At 50.0% G+C, this 22,138-nt stretch overlaps 1 protein-coding gene across 1 annotated transcript in view; it reads right to left on the bottom strand.

Moving 5' to 3' along the window:
* Positions 1 to 22,138, bottom strand: part of IFT172 (intraflagellar transport 172) — a 157,000-nt gene that overhangs the window by 5,757 nt on the left and 129,105 nt on the right. The window contains exons 37-42 of the mRNA XM_073557770.1: positions 2,212 to 2,321; positions 1,874 to 1,937; positions 1,552 to 1,638; positions 1,198 to 1,314; positions 776 to 886; positions 539 to 658 (exon numbers count right to left, since the gene is read on the bottom strand). Of these exons, the coding sequence (XP_073413871.1) occupies positions 539 to 658; positions 776 to 886; positions 1,198 to 1,314; positions 1,552 to 1,638; positions 1,874 to 1,937; positions 2,212 to 2,321 (609 nt within the window). The remainder of the gene's footprint in view (positions 1 to 538; positions 659 to 775; positions 887 to 1,197; positions 1,315 to 1,551; positions 1,639 to 1,873; positions 1,938 to 2,211; positions 2,322 to 22,138) is intronic.

The following is a 22,138-nucleotide window of genomic DNA, read 5'->3' on the forward strand; positions in this document are numbered from 1 at the left end:
TGTGGGAAGAAAGAAAATGAGGAAGGAAAAGAGCGGGGCAGAAGGAAGAGTGGGAAAGGGGCAGCAAGGGAGGAAAGAGGGACAAGGGAGAGCAGGTTAAAGAGGAAGGAGGAAACCAGGGTGGAAAGCGTAGAAAGGAATAAACCAGGGAGGAGACCATAGAAAGGAGGAAACCAGGGAGGAGAGTAGAGGAAGGAGGAAACTGGGGAAGGAGTGTGGGGGGGGAAGAGAGCAGGGAAAGGAGGAAACTGAGAAAAAGATAACGGGGAGGAAGAGAAGGGGCTAGGAGAGAAAGGAAGAAAGAAAGAAAATGTGAATGAAAGCGAGGGAAAAAAAAAAGAGTACAGGGGAAGAATGGACAGGTATAGCGGGAAAGAATAAAAATGGGAAGGAGAGAGTGGGAAAAGAGCATAGCAAAGAGGAAACTTGGGAAGGGAGAATGAGGGGAGCAGGGGAATAAGAAAACCGTGGAGGAGAACAGGGGAAGGGAAAGCGGTGGTAAGGCGATCAGTGACTGCTCAGAGGTCAGGGATCTCACCAGCTGTGGGACTCCTTGTGCTGCGGAGCGGGTAGAGTGATAATGAGCGATCAGCATCATCTGCTGGAACTCCTGGTGCGCTGGAGAGTTCACCTCACTGGACTTCACCAGACTGTCACACTGTCAATGGGAAGACACTGCTAGGACGTGAAGAGATGCTGCAGCTGTGGAGCAGTACCCCACAGAGATGAGAGAACCCCTCCAAATACAGAGCACTGCAAATCCCAGCAGTCTTACCAAGTTGTAAAGCATGTCGCGGAGGTTTGCCCACGTGTGGTAGACAGCGGCATGGTTCATTCCCTCACTGTTCACCAGCTCCATGAAGATTCGCTTATAAATATTGAAGTTCTGCACAAAAAAAGAATCAAAGATGGTGGGAAAAAGGGAGGACTGGGAGAGCGCAGGGAGCGTGGAGCGCAGAGGGAGTGAGGGCCGGGAAAGGACAGGGGCGGGGATTGCGAGAGCGCAAAGGGAGGACAAGGAAAGGACAGCAGTGGGGATCGCGAGAGCGCAGGTATCGCAAGAGCGCAGGGGATGGGGCAGGTACCACGAGAGTGCGGGGGGCGTGAGAGGATGAAGACCTGAGGCAGCGGAAAAACTGAAGGCGAGGTACGTGGTGCGGGATCTGGTACATGGACGATATCTTGACAGTACTGTACCTGAGCATTGGCGGGAGCTCCATGCTGGACGTACAGAGCGAGCGCTTTCTCCCAGTTTCCATCCTTGATTAGATGTGTAGCAAACAGGGCGACGTATTTGTGGAGAACCTTATAATTCTGTAAGAGGCGTGAGGTCAGTACCTTGCACTACACACCGACACGTCAGCAACAGGGGAGGACTCTCAGGGACCGAGGACAGACCCCCACCCCTGTATGGGGGGATCGGGGAGTTCACCCCCCCCCATGTGTGGAGGGACCCGGGACCCCCCCCGCGTGTGTGGAGGAACCCGGGACTCATCTGTGTGTAGGGAGTCCAAAGCTAATCATAGGTGTCAGTGACCCCATTCTCCTTACCTGCTTTCCAGCGATATCTATGCACTTCTCCCACTGACCACGCTCAACGTACATGTCTAATGCGGCCATAACATCAACACCGACAAGCTGGAGGCAGAGAAGGAGAACATGTCAGCAAGAGGGAAAGAAGTGGGAGGACGAGAGGACATTAGTGAGATGGAAAAAAGAGGGAGGAAGACAGGATGTCAAAGAGAGCGATACTGGAGGAGGTGACGTGAACAAGAGCGAAAGAGGAGAGGACATCAGCGAGAGTGACAGAGGAGAGAACGTCACAGACAGAATAGTAGTTGCACATTTGGGGAGCATGTGGTTATGATCTCACCGAGTCCACCTTTCCCTGGTTCTTCAGGTAATCTTTATATCTCTCATCTACATACTGTTCATACCTGAATGAAAAATAAGATCAGACTGTGGCGGACAGGAAGGATTTATAGGCGCGTTACCGCCCCCACTATTCGCATCCTTGATCATTCTCTAAACCAAAGCCTCACCTGTCCCTGCCCCCATTCTCCACCCTCTCACCCATTCACCATCTCTCAATTGTCTCTGCCCCCACTCTCCACCACCTCACCTGTCACTTCAACCACTCTACACACTTTAACTGTCCCAGCCTCCACTTTCCAGCCCCCCACCCGTCCCTGCTCCTACTCGCCATCCCACCTGGAGTCCAGCTCCTTGGCCACTCTCTTGGCTTTGTTCCACTCGTCTCCATCTATAAAGGCATCAATGGCTTCCTTAATGAGGTCCAGGTTCAGATACAGCTCAGCAGCCTGATAGTAGTGAGTATGGGAAAGAAAGAAGGGTTATTCGCAGTCAGACCCTTCACCTATTCCAGTTGCAAATCTTTATTCATTACATAGTGGAATGCGTTGAGAAGAATAAAACATAAAAATTATCAATGTAAATCAAAATGAATATCCTATGGAGGTTTGGATTTGGAATAGTACTTAAAATCAAAGTGGAAAATCAAATTACAGGCTGATAAAACTTAAGTGGAAATGTCTCATGACAAGAAAATGATGCTCAGTATTGTGTGTGGCCTCCACGTGCCTTTTCGACCTCACTACAACACCTGAGCATGATTCTGATGGCCAACTCCTGGACAGTCTGTGGTGTAACCTGGCATTGGTGAATGGAGCAAAACATGATGTCCCACGTGCTGTATTGGATTCAGCTATCAGTAACGAACAGGCCAATCCATAGCATCAATGCCTTCATCATGCAGGAACTGCTGACACACTCCAGACACATGAGGCCTAGCATTATCATTCATCAGAAGGAACCCAGGGCTGATTGCAGCTGCATATGGTCCCACAATGGGTCTGAGGATCTCATCTCGGTACGTAATGGCAGTCAGAGTACCTGTGGCAAGCACATGGATTGCTGTGTGGCCCTCCAAAGAAATGCCTCCCCACACCATTACTGACAGACTGCAAAACTGGTCATGCTGAAGGATGTTGCAGGCAGCAGATCGCTCTCCACGGCGTTTCCCAACTCTCTCTCGTCTGTGACATGTGCTCAGTGTGAACCTGCTCTCATCCGTGAAGAGCACAGGGCGCCAGTGGCGAATCTGCCAATCTTGGTGTTCTCTGGCAAATGGCAATCAACCTGCACGGTGTTGGGCTGTTGCACCCACTTGTGGACGTTAGGTCCTCATATCACCCTCATAGAGGAGGTTTCTAATAGTTTGTGCAGACACATGCACATTTATGGCCTGCTGGAGGTCATTTTGCAGGGCTCTGGCAGTGCTCCTCCTGTTCCTCCTTGCACAAAGGTGGAGGTAGCGGTCCTGCTGCTGGGTTGTTGTCCTCCTACGGCCCCCTCCACGTCTCCTGGTATCTGCTCCATGCTCTGGACACTGTGCTGATGGACACAGCTACCCATCTTGTCACAGCTTGCATTGATGTGTCATCCTGGATGAGCTGCACTACCTGAGCAACTTCTGTGGGTTGTAGACACTGCCTCATGCTACTGTACAGTAGCTCCTCTAGGAGTGGGAGTAATGACAAAATGCAAAAGTGACCAAAACAACAGCCAAAAAGAATGAGAACAGAGAAATGGTCTGTGGTCCCCACTGCAGAACCACTCCTTTATAGGGGATGTCCAGCTAATTGCCGATCATTTCTACCTGTTGTCTGTCCCATTTGCACAACCGCAGGAGAAATTGATTCACAATTGCCGTGGCTTCATAACCAGACAGGCTGATTTCAAAGAAGTGGGATTGAACTAAAGCTATGTTGTGTTGTTTAGGTGTTCTCTTCATTTTTTTGAGCAGTGTATACTTATAGGGTTCAAATCCCAGCTCTGCCCTGTTGGAAATAATCGACTAGTAGTGGTCCTTGGGCAAGACTGCTAACACTATAGTGCCTTCCTCAATAAATACGTTCGTGTCACGAACAAAGAGAGTCATGCCGGCATGGACTTCGCCTGGATTAACAAGGTCCATGTCAGATGTCGAGGAACTAGGACAACCTGATGATAAATGGGCTACTGGAACAAACCATTCATAGACAAGGCAAGAAAACCTGGATCTGATGACATGCTACTATAACAGGAAAGGAAACTCTGGATGGATACGAGACCTGCATGTCTACTGACTGAGAAACAACTAGTCACCCAACGTTTCAATGTCATAAAGAGAAAGCTATTATCACAACTTGAGATGGATCAACTGCACTGCAGATCCACCCCACAAGAAGACCTGGAAGAACAACTTGTGCAACCCCCTGAAGATCCTGATCCAATCCCGACCCAACTAGAGAGCACTGCAGCTGGTCTGAAACAGAAGATCTTAGATAAACTAAATACCATCAATACCAGAGATCGACTGCCAAGACCCAGCAAAGAAACACCACCAGACAGTATGCTAGAAGATGTCAATAGAGTACTTGCATCAATACCTACCACCACAACTCAGACTAATAACCTGATCTATGCTACTGCCTCAGCAATCATGGAAATGCTTGGCTATACAACCAGCAAGAACAACAGAAGTACGTACCCCCCTTGGAAAAGAAGACTGGAGACGAAGATCAAGGTGACACAATGGGAAGTCAGCCAACAATCAGAAATACAGAAGGGTGTAAAGATCAAGAATAAGATCAAGCTGCACAAGTACAAAGTCCTGACCCCAGCTGAAGACCTAGAGACTGCTAAACAAAGGCTCACAGCACTCGCTGCAGGACTAGGGAGATACACTAGAGAATCTGAGGCCAAGAAGATAAATGCCCTGTTCTCCAAAGAACCATCCAAAGTGTACTCCCAACTACAGAGGAACAACACAAAGGCAGCAACTCCTCCAACCGCAGTGACTGAACAATACTGGAGGAACATATGGGAGAAGGAAAAACACACAATACCAGTGCAATGTGGCTGCAAGATCTGAGAATGAAACACAGCAACCACCTAGAGCAAGAACCAGTCACCATTACAGAAGCAGACATCCAACATCGGGTCAAGAACATGAAGAGCTGGACAGCACCTGGCCCAGACATGATCCACACCTTCTGGCTGAAGAAATTAACAGTGATACATGAACGCATGGCAAAGCAGATGAACCAACTGCTAGAAGCAGGTCACCACCCAGCTTGGCTAACACAAGGAAGAACAGTGCTGATCATGAAGGATCCTCTCAAAGGAACCGCTCCATAAAACTACCGCACAATAACCTGCCTTACAACAACATGGAAACTCCTGTCAGGAATCATAGCCACCAAGATACAGAACCATATGAACCAGTACATGAATCCAGCTCAGAAAGGCATCGGGATTGACTCCAGAGTCTCTAAGCACCAGCTCCTAGTAGATGGAGCAGTCGCTCAAGACTCAAGATCCAGACAGACCAATCTCAGCACAGCCTGGATTGACTACAGGAAAGCCTATGACTCAATGCCACACACATGGATCTGTGAATGCTTGGCTCTCTACAATGTCAACATGAAATTAAGACCCTTCCTCAGAAACTCAATGGGGCTATGGAGAACAACAATGGAAGTCAACTCAAAGACAACTAGCACAAGTGACCATCAAATGCCACATATACCAAGGTTACGCACTGTCCCCATTGCTGTTTTGCATAGGCTTGAACCCCCTCAGTCAGATAATTACAGAGTCTGGCTATGGATACAAGTTCAAGAGTGAAAGCACCATCAGCCACCTCCTCTACATGGATGACATCAAGCTGTATGCGAAAAACGAACGAGACATTGATTCACTGATCCACCTGACAAGGATCTACAGTGAAGACATTGGGATGACTTTCGGACTGGAGCAGTGCAGCCGGTTGGTAATAGAAAGAGGCAAGGTAGTCAAGACCGATGGAGTGGAATTATCATCAGGGCATATAGCAGATGTCCAGACATGCTACAAGTACGTCGCCATCCCACAGGGATACGGTAACCATAATGAGGCGGGAAAGCAGCAACATCCAAATACCATCAAAGGGTGAGACAGGTCCTGAAGAGCCAGCTGAATGGGAAGAATAAAATCCGTGCCATCAATACATATGCCCTGCCAGTTATCAGATACCCTGCTGGCATAGTGTGCTGGCCAAAAGAAGAGATGGAAGCTGCAGATGTGAAGACACGAAAGCTCCTCACAATGCGTGGAGGTCTCCACCCTAAGTCTAGCACCCAAAGATTGTATACCAACAGAAAGGAGGGTGGTCGAGGCTTGATAAGCATCCAAGCCACCGTCACGGATGAAACAAGGAGTATCCAGGAATACACCAGAAGAATGGCGCCAGAAGATGAGATGCTGAGAGAAAGCCTAAGGCAGCAACAACAACAGATCTGGAAGGAAGAACAGGAACATGAAGCCTCGTGGCAAGACAAGCCGCTGCATGGGATGTACCACCGACCGATAATGGAGGTGGCTGACATGGAGAAATCCTACCAATGGCTGGAGAAAGCTGGACTCCGAGACAGCACAGAAGCGCTAATCATAGCAGCACAAGAGCAAGCACTAAGTACCAGATCCATAGAAGCAGGAATCTACCACACAAGACAAGACCCAAGGTGCAGACTATGCAAAGAAACCTCAGAAACCGTCCAACACATAGTGGCAGGATGCAAAATGCAAGAACAGCGTATACCGAACTCCGCAACCAAGTAGCGGGAATTGTATACAGGAACATCTGCACAGCATATGAGCTAAGCCCCCCTAAGTCCAGGTGGGAGATCCCAGAAAAAGTGGTGGAAAATGAAAGGGCTAAAATCCTGTGGGACTTCAAGATCCAGACGGATAAGCAGGTGTTGGCTAACCAACCAGACATTGTGATAGTAGACAAGGATCAGAAGACAGCAATGATGATAGATGTGGCAGTGACAAGTGACAGCAACATCAGGAAGAAGCCCTAATGTATACATGTCATTATTCCTGGTACTGCTACACTTATAGTGGATTACCACTGTTTCTTTATTGGTACTGCCACATCATATATGTGTTACCATACTGTAAAGATTGTAATATATTGTGTTGTATAAAGTTCTGCATATTTATGTATAGATTAGGGTAAGCTAGTGCATCCTTCGGGTTCATAAGAGGAGGGCACTATTAGTATAGAGTTCCTAGATATGGGTAAACAGAGGTCGCGCTACATATTTTTCAGAGGAGTAAAAATACTCCTCCCAATATTTTTGAGGAGTATTTTTCACCACGGAGGAGTACGCAATTTGTATGAATTAAAATTGGCCATACAGGGGTATACATTGCCGTGCTATTAAAAAAAACATTAGGAAACGTTATTAGAACTTCACACAGAATGCAAAAATGCTATCAGGATTTCTCTAACATAACTATGCCCCGCACCCCACTATGCGTATACTGCACCCCCGTCTCCATAATAGTGCTGACCACCGTACGAGTGACACCCACGTCACATGCCGCCAATAACGCACAGCCAGCAAGCCCTGCCCCCGGCTGCCATTGGCCGCGGAGAGGCCACTCCTCACCCCAGACAGTGGTAACACTTTGCAAAAATTGCCAACGGAAATACTGAGGCCAGCAGTCACCAGGGGCCAGCAGTCATCAGCAGTCACCAGGGGGCCAGCAGTCACCAGGGGCCCAGCAGTCACCATGGGCCCAGCAGTCACCATGGGCCCAGCAGTCACTAGGGGGCCAGCAGTCACTAGGGGGCCAGCAGTCACCAGGGGCCAGCAGTCATCAGCAGTCACCAGGGGGCCAGCAGTCACCAGGGGCCCAGCAGTCACCATGGGCCCAGCAGTCACTAGGGGGCCAGAAGTCACCAGGGGGCCAGCAGTCGCCAGGGGTCACTATGGGTTAGCAGTGACTGCGGGCCAGCAGTCACCAGGGGCCGGGAGTCACCGTGGGCCAGCAGTCACCAGGGGTCACTATGGGTTAGCAGTGACTGTGTGCCAGCAGAGAGAGCGCGCCGCGATGTCAGTCGCGCGGGTCACGTGTCCGTACGGCCGCTGCTGCACACAACCACCCGCTGAGACAAGCACAGAGGAGGGCGTGCCGCGATGACGTGAGTCGCTCCGCAACATCTGATACTGCCCTTTCCCCAGCTCCATCCAACTCGCTGCCACTGTAGCTTAGAACGATGCGTCCCGTGGACGTATCGTACTAATCTGAAGGCGTTTTTTCGCCTGCGTGAGCATCATAGACGCCCAGACAGGCGTTAATGCGACCTCTGTGGGTAAATGTAGTTCTGTACTGGGCCACTAGATTGGGGTATACTAGTGGACCTTGTTAGGTACAGTTGATAGGTAGTTCACATAAGGGTTAACTGTAGGAGGAGCTGCTATGGGTTAGCTAAGTGTAGGAAATAGGAACAGGTCAGAAGGGTGAGGACGCCCGAAGTGTCCACAAGGGCTCTAGGCCCCGGTCGACACAGCAGCTACGAAACATTCTGTTGGAAGAAAAGCGCACGGGCAGTCAGACGGGTGCTGGATGAGACCCAAGCACCCTGGGAGTTACAGTGTTTCACACCAGCAAGTGAAGGAGAGAATTACGTGGTCCAAGAGTCGTGCAGGGCGCAGAATATTCACAATGTGGCAGATCTTTAATAGGGCTGAAGCTGGTAAGTCCGGGGCGAAACGGATGAACGGGATTCCCTATGTCTTGAGGTCCTACAGAAGTGATGCTGCGGTACAGCCAAGGGCGCTACTGCCCCGTAATGTGCGTGAGGACAAAGAAAGCAGGAAAGGGAAAGAGCAGGAGGAATGCTGTGAGGACTGTAATGTTACCGATGTGCCTGGGATCGTTGAACAGAAAAACAGGATTTTGGTTGCTTACCGTAAAATCTGTTTCGCAGAGTTTTCATTGGGGGACACAGAAACCGTGGGTGTGTGCTGCTGTCTCTAGGAGGTTGACACAAAGCCATGATAAAAATGTTAACTCCGCCTCCGCAGTATACACCCCTCCGACCGGCTGTAGGACAATCAGTTAGTGAAAATGCAGTAGGGGGAGACATTATCATGTATTATCATATATTCACTACAAGTAACAAAATCATGGGAGGGCGCTGTGTCTCCCAATTAAGGGTCTGAGAAACAGATTTTACGGTAAGCAACCAAAATCATGTTTTCTCTTTCGTCTCATTGGGGGACACAGAAACCGTGGGACATCCAAAAGCAGTCCCTGGGATGGGAGAAGACAGAAACTTCCTTCAGGTCGGAGAACTCACCACTGCCGCTTGCAAGATTCTTCTGCCTAGGCTGGCGTCCGCTGAAGCATAGGTATGGACCTTATAGAACCTTGAAAAGGTATGCACGGACGACCATGTGGCTGCCTTGCACAACTGCAAGGCTGATGCCCTATTGTGAACCTCCCAGGAGGAGCTCACCGCCCAGGTTGAATGGGCCTTGACCCCAGCAGGGGACACCCTGTCCTTCACCCGGTAGGCTTCCAGAATTGCCATTCTGATCCAGCGGGCAATTGTTGCCTTAAGAGGCCGGCAGACCTCTTCTCATCCCTTTGGGGATAACAAAGAGCGAGTCTGCCTTCCTGGAGGGAGCGGTCCTGGCCAGATAGACCCTTATTGCCGTGACCAGGTCCAGCTTATTCAAAGAATGCTCCAGAGGATGGGTTGGAGCGGGACAAAATGACGGAAGGATTATATCCTCGTTCAGGTGGAAGGCCGATACCACTTTGGGAAGAAAGGAAGGGGAGACCCCAAAACAACCTTGTCCTGGTGCATAATTAAGAATGGAGGGCGACAGGACAATGCCGCTAACTCTGAAACCCGCCTAATAGAGGTGATGGCTACGAGAAATACCACTTTCCAGGACAACAAAGACATGGGAGCTTCCTGGAGGGGTTCAAAGGGTGAATCTGTCAAGGCTTTCAAGACGAAGTTAAGATCCCATGGAGCCACTGGGGATTTGTAAGGAGGGGCTGCATGTGCCACCCCCTGCAGAAAGGTCTTAACCTGTAAGCGGGAGGCCAAATTTCTTTGAAAAAGAATAGTGGTTAAAACTAAAAGATGTACCAGGGGATGTACCATGTCATCCCCTGAGGAAGAAGTTTGAGACTTCGAAACGCGTTGGGAAAATAAAAGTATACAAGTACACAATCTGGAAAGGAGTCGTTTTGTCTAGCAGCGCACGTTTAAATCCGAAAATTGTTTCTTTGAAAAAGAATAGAGAGAGCAGATACCTGGCCTTTCAAGGAATTTAGGGCCAGACCGGCATCTAACCCTGCCTGGAGAAAAGCTAGGACAGATGGTAGGGAACAGGGCATAGGTGTGATGTGATTAGACTCACACCAGCCAAAATAGGCCTTCCAGGCTCGATAATAGACGCTGGAAGAGGAAGGCTTCGTAGCGTGGATCATTGTATTAATGACTCGGTCTGAAAATCCCGCTGCTCTCAGTATTGTAGTTTCAACGGCCATGCCGTCAAATTCGGGTGGTAAAACGGCCCCCGAGCCAGTACGGGGTGATCAATATGACCGACACCCCCTCTGCCTTGATCTTCTTTAGCAGTCTGGGTAGGAGAGGAAGGAGGGGGAAACAGGTAAGAGAGTCTGAATTATGTCCAGGGAATGACCAGCGTGTTGACCCCTATTGCTAGAGGATCGCGGTATCTTGAGACAAACTGTTGGACCCTTCTGTTCTGTCGCAACGCCAGTAGGTCCACGTCTGGAGTCCCCCATAGCCGGCATATCTGACGGAACACGTCCTGATGTAAGGACCATTCTCCTGCCGCGAGTCCCTCCCGACTGAGGAAGTCGGCGGCCGTGCTGTCTGTGCCGGGAATGTAAACTGCCGGAATTGCTGTTTCTGCCAATTTGAGGATTCTGGATACCTTGGCCAGTGCCCGGGGACTCCTGGTTCCCCCTTGGTGATTGATGTATGCCACCGCTGTGTGCATTGTCCGTTTGAATCCGGACTGGCTGGTTTTTGAGGTAGCTTTCCCAATGGAGGAGTGTTAGATAGACCGCCCTCAGTTCTAGAATGTTGATTGATAGTGAGGATTCTCGCCTTGACCATCGTCGCTGGACCGTCAGGTTTTGGAATACTGCACCTCAGCCCAGGAGACTGGCATCTGTAGTTACCACCTGCCAGTGGACAGGGGGAAAAGGCCGTCCCAGATGAACGAGGGGGGAGGTCAGCCACCACTTGAGGGACTCCCTGGTCTGAATGGAAGGAAGGAAGGGGCGATCCAGCGAAGAGATGGACCTGTCCCACTGGAGGATGTTCCTCTGCAGCATACTCCCCAGTACTCTCATGGCAGCGCGAAAGGATAGAAGTCGGAATTTTAACAGAGAGCGAATTCCCTGCTGGAGGGTAACCCACTTTCTTTCTGGGAGAAAGACTCTCGAGCAGCGGGTGTCAATTATCATCCCTAAGAATTCTAGGCGTTGTGTTGGCGTTAGGTGAAATTTCTCCCTGTTTACGATCCAACCAAACCGGGACAGCTAGGTCTTCATGGGCCTGAGCGAAGGAGGGCGCTTTGACAAGAATATTGTCGAGATATGGTACTAATATTATGCCTCTGACCCTTAATATAGCTACCATCGCCGCCATAATCTTTGGAAAAATTCTGGGGGCTGGGCCATAAACTGGAAATGCTGCTTTTGGACAGCAAAACGCAAAAATCTTTGATGTCCCTGAAAAATGGGGACGTGCAGGTAGGCGTCCCGAATATCTATGGAACATAGGAATTCCTGATCCTCCATAGGTGTAATTACCGACCGAATCAACTCCACCTGAAATGGCGTAAGCGGACGCATTTGTTTAGCCTTTTGAGGTCTAGTATGGGACAAACTGAGCCATCCTTTTTTGGTATTACAAAAAGGTTTGAGTAAAAGCCGGTAAAACGTTCCTGCTCGGGAACGGTGACGATAACTCTTGCGTTGAGGAGAGAGTCGATTGCTGAAAAAACCCTAGAGCCATAGCAGTGTCTTTTGGAGGTTGTGATAGAAAAAAACGGGTCTCCCGTAAGCGCGTTGAAGTCTATCTTGCATCCTGTGGATACCACCTCCTTTACCCAGATATCCTCTACTGAACTCTGCCAGACATCTCTGAAGAGGAGAAGGCGGCCTCCAAATCTGGGAGAGGTACTGGGAAGGGAGTTGGATTCCCTGCCGGCGTCAGGCTGAAGTGGCTCTGCTCGGCCCTGACCTGGTAGTTTTGCTGTTGGAACGGCGGTAATGCCATGAAGGGGTAGCCCGCAAAGATACCCTCCTCCTGTCTCTAGGTGCTTGCGACCTCTGTGGGCCCTGAGCATAAGCGCCTGTCGCTGGGGTACGGCGAAAAGGCTGAAAGGGCTGAGCCTTACGTTTGAAAACATATCGATGAGGCTTGGCCTGAGGGAGAAGGGAGCTTGTACCCCCCGTTGCATCCTTAATGATTTGATCTAACATTGACCCAAAGAGACGGGCACCCTGAAACGGCAGATTGGTCAGTGATTTCTTTGAGGACAAATCAGCCTGCCAAGACTTCAGCCAGACCGGCTACCATGTTACTGGATGCTTGAGCTGCGCAAGACGCGGCATCCAGGGCTGCTGATACCATATACCTCCCACCACTGCCCCCACCACTTCCTCTCCAATCTCAGCCCCCACCGCAGCTGCAGGCACATAGCTCTTCCTTATCAGTAGCACACAGCAAACTCAGCTCCCCCCCAGCGCTCCAACCATACACAACTTCAGCTCCGTACTCCAATATCTCTCCTAATCCTATGGCTGGGAACCTTACTCCCCAGATCCGCCGTGCCAATTCTCGTCTGCAATGCTGGCGCTGTGGCCGACTCAATCACTTTCAGACAGACTGTCATACCCCCGCTGTTTTAATCGGAGTAGATGGCAGACCCAATAAACATACTTTTACAAAACCCATCCCTGTGGGACCATTCCCCGAGGTTACTGCTCAGTTCGTAATCTCTCTCACATGTCCAGTAAATTTACTGGGGGTAGATTTATTATCACAGTTCCGCTCCAGAATACAAATCCAAAATGATGGTCAGATGGTTCTTGCGTTACATAACCCTTATGCAGATGAAGACAGTGAGGAAATTTGTATTTTGCATGCCCTTCCCACAGTTATGATGGCCCTGATAGGCCCAGATCCACCTCCAATATTGCCTGAGGATCAATGACTCACCAAATACCTCTCAGAGATACCATCTAAACTTTGGTCAAAAGGGCCAAATGATATAGGGAAAAAGCCTGTAGAACCAGTAAAAGTGTTCCTCAAACCTGGTGCCCCTTTTCCCAAAGTCCATCAATATACTTTGAAACATGATCAGGAGCGGGGCCTTCAGGAACAAATACAAACGTTACTTGATAACGGTGCTCTGGTACCCTGTGTTTCTCCATGTAATACGCCCTTGTTTCCCGTCAAGAAAAAGACCCCACCTGGCTAGCCCCCTGTGTACCGGCTGGTACAAGATCTACGGGCAGGTAATGCAGCTACTGTTCTGGAAACTCCAGTGGTGCTTAATCCACATACTCTTTTGTCCCAAATGCCCCAGGATGTTGTTTGGTTTAGTCATCAACCTTACCAATGCCTTCTTTAGGATTCCGTTACACCCAGACTGCCGGTTTCTATTTGCATTCACTTATCAGGAACGGCAGTTAATATGGACAGTTATGCCACAAGGGGCCCAAAACAGTCCCAACCAGTCTGCAAAAAACATGAGCGAGTGTCTTTTGCCCAGGCAGTTAGATCACCCCAAGGTCACGCTGCTTCAGTATGTGGATGATTTTTTTGTATATTGTGTGCACGGACAGAGAAGGAAGCAATTGCTGCCACTGTGCTGTTAGCCTCCTCAAGTATCTGGCAGCACTGAACTGTCGGGTTTTGGCCTCGAAACTTCAGTTCTGCCTTGGTCAAGTGATATTCTTGGGTCACTGTCTCCTTCAGGGTGTCAGACACCTCACAGAAGAAAGAAAAATAGCTGTCAGCTCCCTTCCTTTCCCAAAAGATGAAACTGAACTCCAGCGTTTTCATGGACTATGCACTTATTGTTGTCAGTGGATACCGGATGCATCCCGCATAATGCAACCCCTTTACAACGCCTTAAAAGACGGTATAATGAGCTATAAGGAAAGATCACCGGTTTGTATGGAAAGCCTTCATCATGCCTTCTCTTAGTTAAAGCGGCTCATTGCTTCCGCACCTGCCTTGGGCATCCCGGACTATACTCGACCGTTCCATTTGTATGTGTCTGAGAATAAAGGACATGCAGCAGGGGTACTTACACAGTCACATGGCAACAGGCAACGACCAGTGGGCTATTATTCGGCCTGCCTTGACCCAGTGGCCCGAGCATCACCAAGTTGCATGAGGGCAGTTCACGCCACTCACTCGTTGCTTGACAAGACTGCAGACATAATTCTTGGGCATGAAACGCACATTTTTGCCCCGCATGATATTGCAGCAATACTGAGCCTTCAGCAACCAAGACATTTGACTGTGCAACGACACTTACGGCTGCAATGTTCACTCCTTTTGCCTGACTATGTCAAGTTGCATCGCTGTACTACAATCAACCCCGCTACTTTACTGCCGGTCCCCAAGAAAGATGGCAGTGATGAGGATTTTCTCCAACATGTTTGTTCCCAACTTCTGACTGAAGAAACAGCTACTCCACCAAATGTCAACGAAAATCCACTTCCAAATCCTGATCTGGTGTTATACACGGATGGTTCAAGATATGCTGACGAGTTTGGTAGATTCCACACGGGATACGCTGTTTCCACAGAGGGCACTGTAGTGCACGCAGCTGCGCTCCCGCCATCACAGTCAGCACAAGAAGCAGAACTCCAGGCTCTGTCTACTGCATGTACTTTGACCAAGAACAGACGGGCTAATATATACACGGACTCACGGTATGCATTTGGTATTGCTCACGATTTTGGGGCTCTATGGGCCAATCGAGGGTTTATTACTACTGCCGGAATCCCAGTGAAAAATGCTGAAGCTGTTAAAACCCTCATGGACTCGATCAAATTACCTACTCAGGTGGCCATTATCAAAGTTAAGGCGCACGGTCCTAGGACCAGTCCACTGACTGTTGGCAACGCATTTGCGGATATGCAAGCAAAAGCCGCCGCTCTCTTACCCGTTGAACAAACCATACCAACTATGGTGACCACACGCTCTCAACGTAAACAGTTACAGGAAGCACTGACCCTACAAGAACCTGATGATCTACAACAGACTGAAGTTTTCTGTCGGACCCCGCGAGACCGCTTAATGACGATGCAGAGAATGTCTCCAAAGGAAGAGGTGAAGCAATGGAAGACTGATGGGGCACGAATGGATAATGGTCTCTGGAAAAAGGACCAACTTGTGTGTCTCCCTAAGCGGATATACCCTGCTATTGCCACATGGGCACATGGACCTACACATCGAGGAAAGAATCAGGCCCTCGCACTGGTGCAAAAATTCTACTGGGCCCCGGGAATTTCCACAGTTTTTGACAGCGCTCAACCGTGCCTGTAATATCTGTCAGACTTGTAATCCCGATCAACTTCAACGTGTACCCCCGAAGTATCCTGCTAAGCCCGACTATCCTTTCCAAAGGCTCCAGGTGGACAATATCACGTTGCCTAAGTCTTGAAGGTATGAATACTGTTTGGTTGTTGACATGTTCTCCAGTTGGCCGGAAGCATTCCCTGTTACCAACATGACTGCAAAAACCACAACGAAGAAACTAATGATGGAAGTCATATGCAGATATGGGGTTCCAGAAGTTGTTGAAAATGATCAAAGTCCGGCCTTTTCTTCTTATGTGTACCAAGAAGTTCTGACAATGCTTGGATCCACTGTAGCCCTCCATACTCCGTACCATCCACAATCCAGTGGGAAAGTTGAGAGGCTGAATGGCACACTGAAGGGACAATTGACCAAAATGATGCAGGAGACTACGGCTCCATGGCCAGAGTGCCTACCCATTGTACTATACCACATTCGTACTACCCCTATTGTAAAACATGGCCTGTCCCCATATGAGATATTGTTTGGTGCTAGGCCCCCAGTTGCAAATTTCCAGCCCCAGCAGTTATCAGAAGAAACTGACCGTGCTGTTCAATGTGTTATTCAGCTTAGTAAGAATCTTGCTAACACCCATGCTCTAGTTTCCTTTTGTTTTCCAGATTCAGCAGAAACCGACACCTGTTATAACCTGAAGCCTGGTGATTTGGTAGTCGTGAAGAGGCATGTCAGGAAGCACGGACTAGAACCCTTGTATGACGGTCCCTATCAAGTCCTCCTCATCACCCAACAAGCCAATAGCGCATAAAGGGCGCATAATGTTTTGGTTTTTCGCATTTTTCATATTAGTATTGGTAGAAGTTAAAGTTAAAATTAGAAGATATTCAAAGACTCAGAGATCAATACGATAAAGATAATGATCGTAATAAGGACAGTTGGTGGTCAGACACCTTCTCCTTTCTCAATCCAGTCAATTGAGTTAAGGGAATTGGGGGCTGGATAGCTGGGATCTTACAGAGCTTGTTACACATTGCTGCCTGTATCCTTGTTGTATATGTGATACTAAAACTTGTTCTTTGGTGTATATCTGTATGTATTAGGAAATTCTGCACTAAGACAGCTAATGATGATACCAAAAGGTGTCGTTGTCCCTGCTCTTCTCTGCACCGATTTTAAAAAGCTATTTGATGAAGATGTTGAAGCCAAGCACATGGCTACCTACAAAAGATCTCCACCACCGTAATCAAAAAATTGTTATTGGTAAATTGCAGCATACAGGGGGGACGGGTGCGCCGCGACAGCCATGACTGGTAACACGGCATCAGCCATGTGAACACCAGTACCCCCCGAGCTTATGGCTTGGGATAGCACCTCTGATGCTGCATATTAGTTAACAAAATTTATCTGGGAGGATTGTGAAGTACAGTATTCAGTTGTATGGGACATCTTGATCTCCAGATCTCCATTTTTGTATATGTGACGCCATTTTGTTGTTTACGAGTTAAATTTTGTAACTAGGTGAAAGTTCGCAGCTCTTATAAAACCAGACTGTTGCAGCTCGCACAAGATATGAGACCCTGAAGAATGCGCTATTGTTCTATTCTCTACATCACGTAACTAGGGACATATTCCAATTTTTTTGCAATACTATTGGCTTATGAAGTAAATGTATTACGACGATGCTATTGCTAGCTGAGTATTTTGCATAATTAAGCAAAATACTATAAAAAGGTGACATAATAAATGGGGTTAGTGATCTGCCTTGATCCTCCCATACAGAGGCACACCTCTCCGTCTGGGCATTCCCAGTTGCTAGCAACGCCTTGTGTATTAATTTGGAAATCACTTGGTCAACCATGAAGGGTTAATTTAGCCCTCCCTCAACAAGAGATTTGATCTGCGAACTCTGCCAGTTCCGCTGGTGGTGCCCCAGCCAATATGCCCTGTGTAAGCTGTTTGGCCCATTCTGTAACAGACTTAGCTACCCAGGCTGAGGCGAAGGTTGGACACAATGTAGCGGCTGCTGCCTCAAAGGAGGATTTTACCAGGGATTCTATCCTCCTATCATTGGGATCTTTTAGGGCTGCCCCACTGGCGAGTGGGAGGACTGTATTGGTAGAGAGTCTGGACACTGGTGGATCCACCGAAGGAGAGGCAGTCCAGTTGGCGGTGAGATCTGGAGGGAAAGGATATAGAATCCCAAAACGACTTAACCTCTGAAACCGCCTGGTTGGGTTTTCCCTTTCCCTGGCCAACACTTCCTCAAAATCCTTGTGGGAGGCGAAGGCCCTAGTGGGGGACTTATGACACTTAAATGAAAAAGCCTGATCTTTAGGTTTTGATGTGGCGCCCCAATGTTAAAGATCTCATTGACTGCGGAAATGAGGCCCTTAACCATATCCTTGACGCCCTGGGACTGTTCTGGTCCGTACTCAGAACCCTCCTCTGAATGTGTCTCTGATAATGCCTCGCCTGATTCCGGGGATGAGGACCGGGAGGAGGCAGACGGCCAGAGGAATCTTGGCGGTGAGATGGAGTGAGAAGGGGACCTGGATTGGTGGTCCTGTCTAAACCTTTTACGGCTTCTAGAAGGCCCAAAAGGAGGGTCCTTTGATGCTCCTGTGTCCACTGGAGTCTGAAGTGGCAATCTGTCAAGCACCGTTACCAAGGTCTGTGATACCTTGGTAAGGTCGGCCACGGACTTAGATAAGGAAGAGGCCCATCCTGGACACTCACTGTCTCCCGTGGCGATGGATGGCCCCTGGGCGGCAGGCAAGGAGGCTTCCTCCTGCTCCAGGGATAATGCGGGAGCTCTGACAGGTAAGGCGGGGGGACTGCACCTGCTCTCTAGCGTAGGTGGCACCGTGGGTCTGCTGCAATCTGAGCAGAGTGGCGAGGACTGATCTGAAGGAAGCCTGACATTGCATTTTGTACATACAAAATATTTGACCAAGGTCGCTGAAGCGGATGAGGAGGAGCGGGACTGCTCTACCTTGGGCATACTGACAGGCTTTATCTGGTGCTGACCGTCGGGGGTAGAAAGCAGAGTGAGGGAGCAACCTGTAGTGCAGTACTCACATACCCACAACCTGTGTCCCCACCGAAGCTGCTGCCCAAAGGCTGATGAGAGAGAGGGAGAGAACGAGGTGAACATCCCCCGCTGCCAAGAAGCTTTATGAAACATGGATTTTTGTGAGTACTCACCGTAAAATCCTTTTCTCCGAGACGCTCATTGGGGGACACAGGTACTGTGGGTGTATGCTACTGCCATCTGGACGCTGACTCTAGGCAATACAACACAAGGTTAGCTCCTCCCCCGCCGCATACACCCTCGCCCCGATTGCGGGCGGAAACCAGTTTAGTGCAAAAGCAGTAGGAGTGCAATAACCATTAGCCTTAATGCAGTAAACAATATGTCTGGCAAAGGACCACCCTGACCTTCACCACAACATACACATTAATCAAATAAACAAGAGCCAACAGGCTATCAGGGTGGGTGCTGTGTCCCCCAATGAGCGTCTCGGAGAAAAGGATTTTACGGTGAGTACTCACAAAAATCCATGTTTCTCCTTCGTCTCATTGGGGGACACAAGTACTGTGGGACGTCCTAAAGCAGTCCCTGGGTGGGAGATTGACTCACCTATCCAAGCTCCATGCATCCCTTGTTTAAAGGTGCGTTACCGCTGCTTGGAGAATCCTTCTACCCAGGCTCGCATCCACCGAAGCCTGAGTATGGACAATGTAACATCTAGTAAACGTGTACAGGCTGGACCAGGTTGCTGCTTTGCATACCTGCCCCGCCGCCGAAGCGCCCAGGAGGCGCCCACTGCCTGAGTAAAATGCGCTTTGATCTCGGATGGAACCAGCGCCCCTCTGATGCGATAGGCCTCTTGAATAGTTAAATGGATCCCTCTGGCTATGGTCGTTTTTTGAGGCAGCGAGTCCCTTCCTGGGCCCTTCAGGGAGCACGAACGGCGCATCCGTCTGGCGCTAGGGTGCTGTCCTTGACACGTACCTCCGGAGAGCTCTTACCAGGCCAAACGTGTGCAGCGCTTCTTCCACGCGATGCACTGATACCGGACAGGACGAGCGCAAGACAATATCCTCCTTGATATGGAATGAGGACACCTCTTTGGAAGAAAAAAGGGGGGAGCTGACTTAAGCACCACCTTATCTTGCGGAAAGCGAGGAACGGTGCTCTGCACAACAGTGCCGCCAACTCCAACAATCGCCTAACTGGGGTGACGGCTACCAAAAATACCCCCTTCCACAACGAAATGGTAAAGGAAAGACCTGTAGCGGCTCAAAGGGAGCTTCCTGCAGAACACTCAGGACTAGGATAAGGTCCCCGGTGCCCATTGGCGCCTTATAGGGAGGTACTAAATGAGAGACTCCCTGGATGAAAGCCTTTACCTGCATATTAGTAGCCATTCTACACTCGGATAGGAATGACAATGCCGATATCCGACTTCTAAGAGAGCTCGGGCTAATCCTGCATCTAGGCCCAACTGGAGAGAGGCCAAGATGCCGGGAATAGAGAATGTCCGGGGCGAAAGACCATGCTCTCGCCGAGGTATGCTTCCAGGCGCTAACCATTGTAGCGCCCACCTCGTGGTGAAAACCCCGCTTGAGCTAGAATCCAAGATTCAACGGCCATGCCATGTAACCCAGGGCCCCCCCGAGTTCGGGTGGCAGATCGGTCCTTGGGACAGCCGATCCGCACACTGTGGCAATCGCCACTGGATGTCGGTGAGCCGCTGTATCAGATCTGCATAGCATGCCCGTCAGGGCCCATCTGGTGCCAGCAGCTCTACTGGTACCCCTTCTACCTTGATCTTTCTGATAACTCCTGGAAGCGATGGTAACGGAGGAAACAGGTATGGAAAGGTGAAACTGGTCCCCTGGTAGAACCAACGCCTCCACCCCGAACACTCATGTGACACGTGCCCGAGCAACGAACACGGGCACCTTGGCGATCATTTTGGACGCCATCAGATCTACATCTGGTGTCCCCTATCGTTGCAAATATGCTGAACAACCTCGGGGTGCCGGGCCCCTGTCGGCTGAGGAAGTAGACTGCCCAATTCTCTACCCCTGGGATGTGGCCCGCCGAAAATACCGCTGGATGTTCTCGGCTCACTGCCGGACGTGTCCCGTCTCACGCATGGTTGTCCTGCTGCGCGTGCCCCTTTGATGATTTACGTAAGCCACTACCGTGGCATTGACTGACTGACTCCAACCGGGTGGTTCGGCTAGGAAGTGCCGAAAATACTGCAGCGTCCGCCGGACTATACGTATCTCCAACAAGCTGACCTGGAGGCGTGCCTCCTGTCGCGACCATTGGCCCTGAGTCCTGTGGTAATGAAACATTGCTCCCCAGGCCCAGGAGGCTGGCATCTGTTGTGACCACTAGCCAGTGCTCTGGGCGAAAAGGTTTACCCTGAAGAAGCGAAGATCTGACCGTCCACCACTCCAGTGACTATCTGAGCTGAGAGGATAGCTGGCACCGCTGATCGAGGGCAAAAGGATTCATATCCCAATCTAACAAGAGAGCCTGATGTAGCGGGTGAAGGAAGGAAACTGGGCAAACGGAATCGCTCTCCTTGCTGCCACCATCTTCCCCAGCATCCTCATCCCGAAACGAATGGAGCGAGGAACTGGCTGCTGGAGCTTCCGGACTCCCTGCTGGAGCGGTACGGCTCTGTCTTGAGGGAGACTCACCAACCCTCGGGAGGTATCGAAGATCATTCCTAGGAAGAAAATCCTGTGGGTTGGGACAAGGGATGACCTTTCCCTGTTGACCAACCATCCTAAGCGGAATAGCGTATCTTAGCGTGATGCTGACATTCTCCTTGCCTGCTCATAAAGAGGGACCCTTCACCAAGAGGTCGTCTAAGTATGCAAGACGACTATGCCCCGAGAGTGTAAGACGGCCCTCACGCCTACGCAGGTAGGCATCCTAAAAACCGACTTAGGCTATGTATTCTCTCTGCACCATGCCCGATATAACCAAACGAAGCTATTCCATCCTGAAATGTGTGACCCTGATGAACTTGTTCAGGAGCCTCAGGTTCAAAATCGTCCTGACTGTCCCGTCCCTTTCGGGGACTGTGAAGAGATTGGAATAAAACCTCTGAGCCCTCTCGAGCTCTGGTATGGAATAATGACCTGTCGTCCTGGAGTGACCTGACAGCCCCCCGCAACGTCCCTGCCCTGGAGTGTACCTTGGGAAGTTGGGCAGACAAAAAACCGTCTTGGGGGTTACTCAAACTGTAAGTCGTACCCGTAGACACCAGTTTCGTCCCCTATAAGTCGTGTGCTAACTCGACCCAGAATGACGAAATAAGAGCAGGCGCCCGCCTGCCCTGTTGATGTCGCCCATAATGCTCTCCGAGTCATTTGGCTGGGGGTTCCTGGCACCTCTCGACCTGGCGGGAGCGGAACCCTCCACTGGATTGGGTCTACCTGAGACCTGTCGCTCCCTGTTCTGGCTGGGGCGACTTGGACCGGCCGAACTGGCTGCCGCCGTCCCCCCGGAGATGCGAAAGACCCGAAACTATGTCGGAAACTAGGAAAAAAGGTTGCCTGATCTTCTGCTGTGGAAGGAAGCTGCTCTTTCCTCCTGCCGCGTCAGAAATGCGCTGATCCAAATCTTTCCCCGAACAGGCTCTTAATAGGGTA

This window comes from Dendrobates tinctorius, unplaced genomic scaffold, assembly GCF_039654945.1.
Source record: "Dendrobates tinctorius isolate UK_male_01 unplaced genomic scaffold, ASM3965494v1 ptg000251l, whole genome shotgun sequence".
Lineage (NCBI taxonomy): Eukaryota > Metazoa > Chordata > Amphibia > Anura > Dendrobatidae > Dendrobates > Dendrobates tinctorius.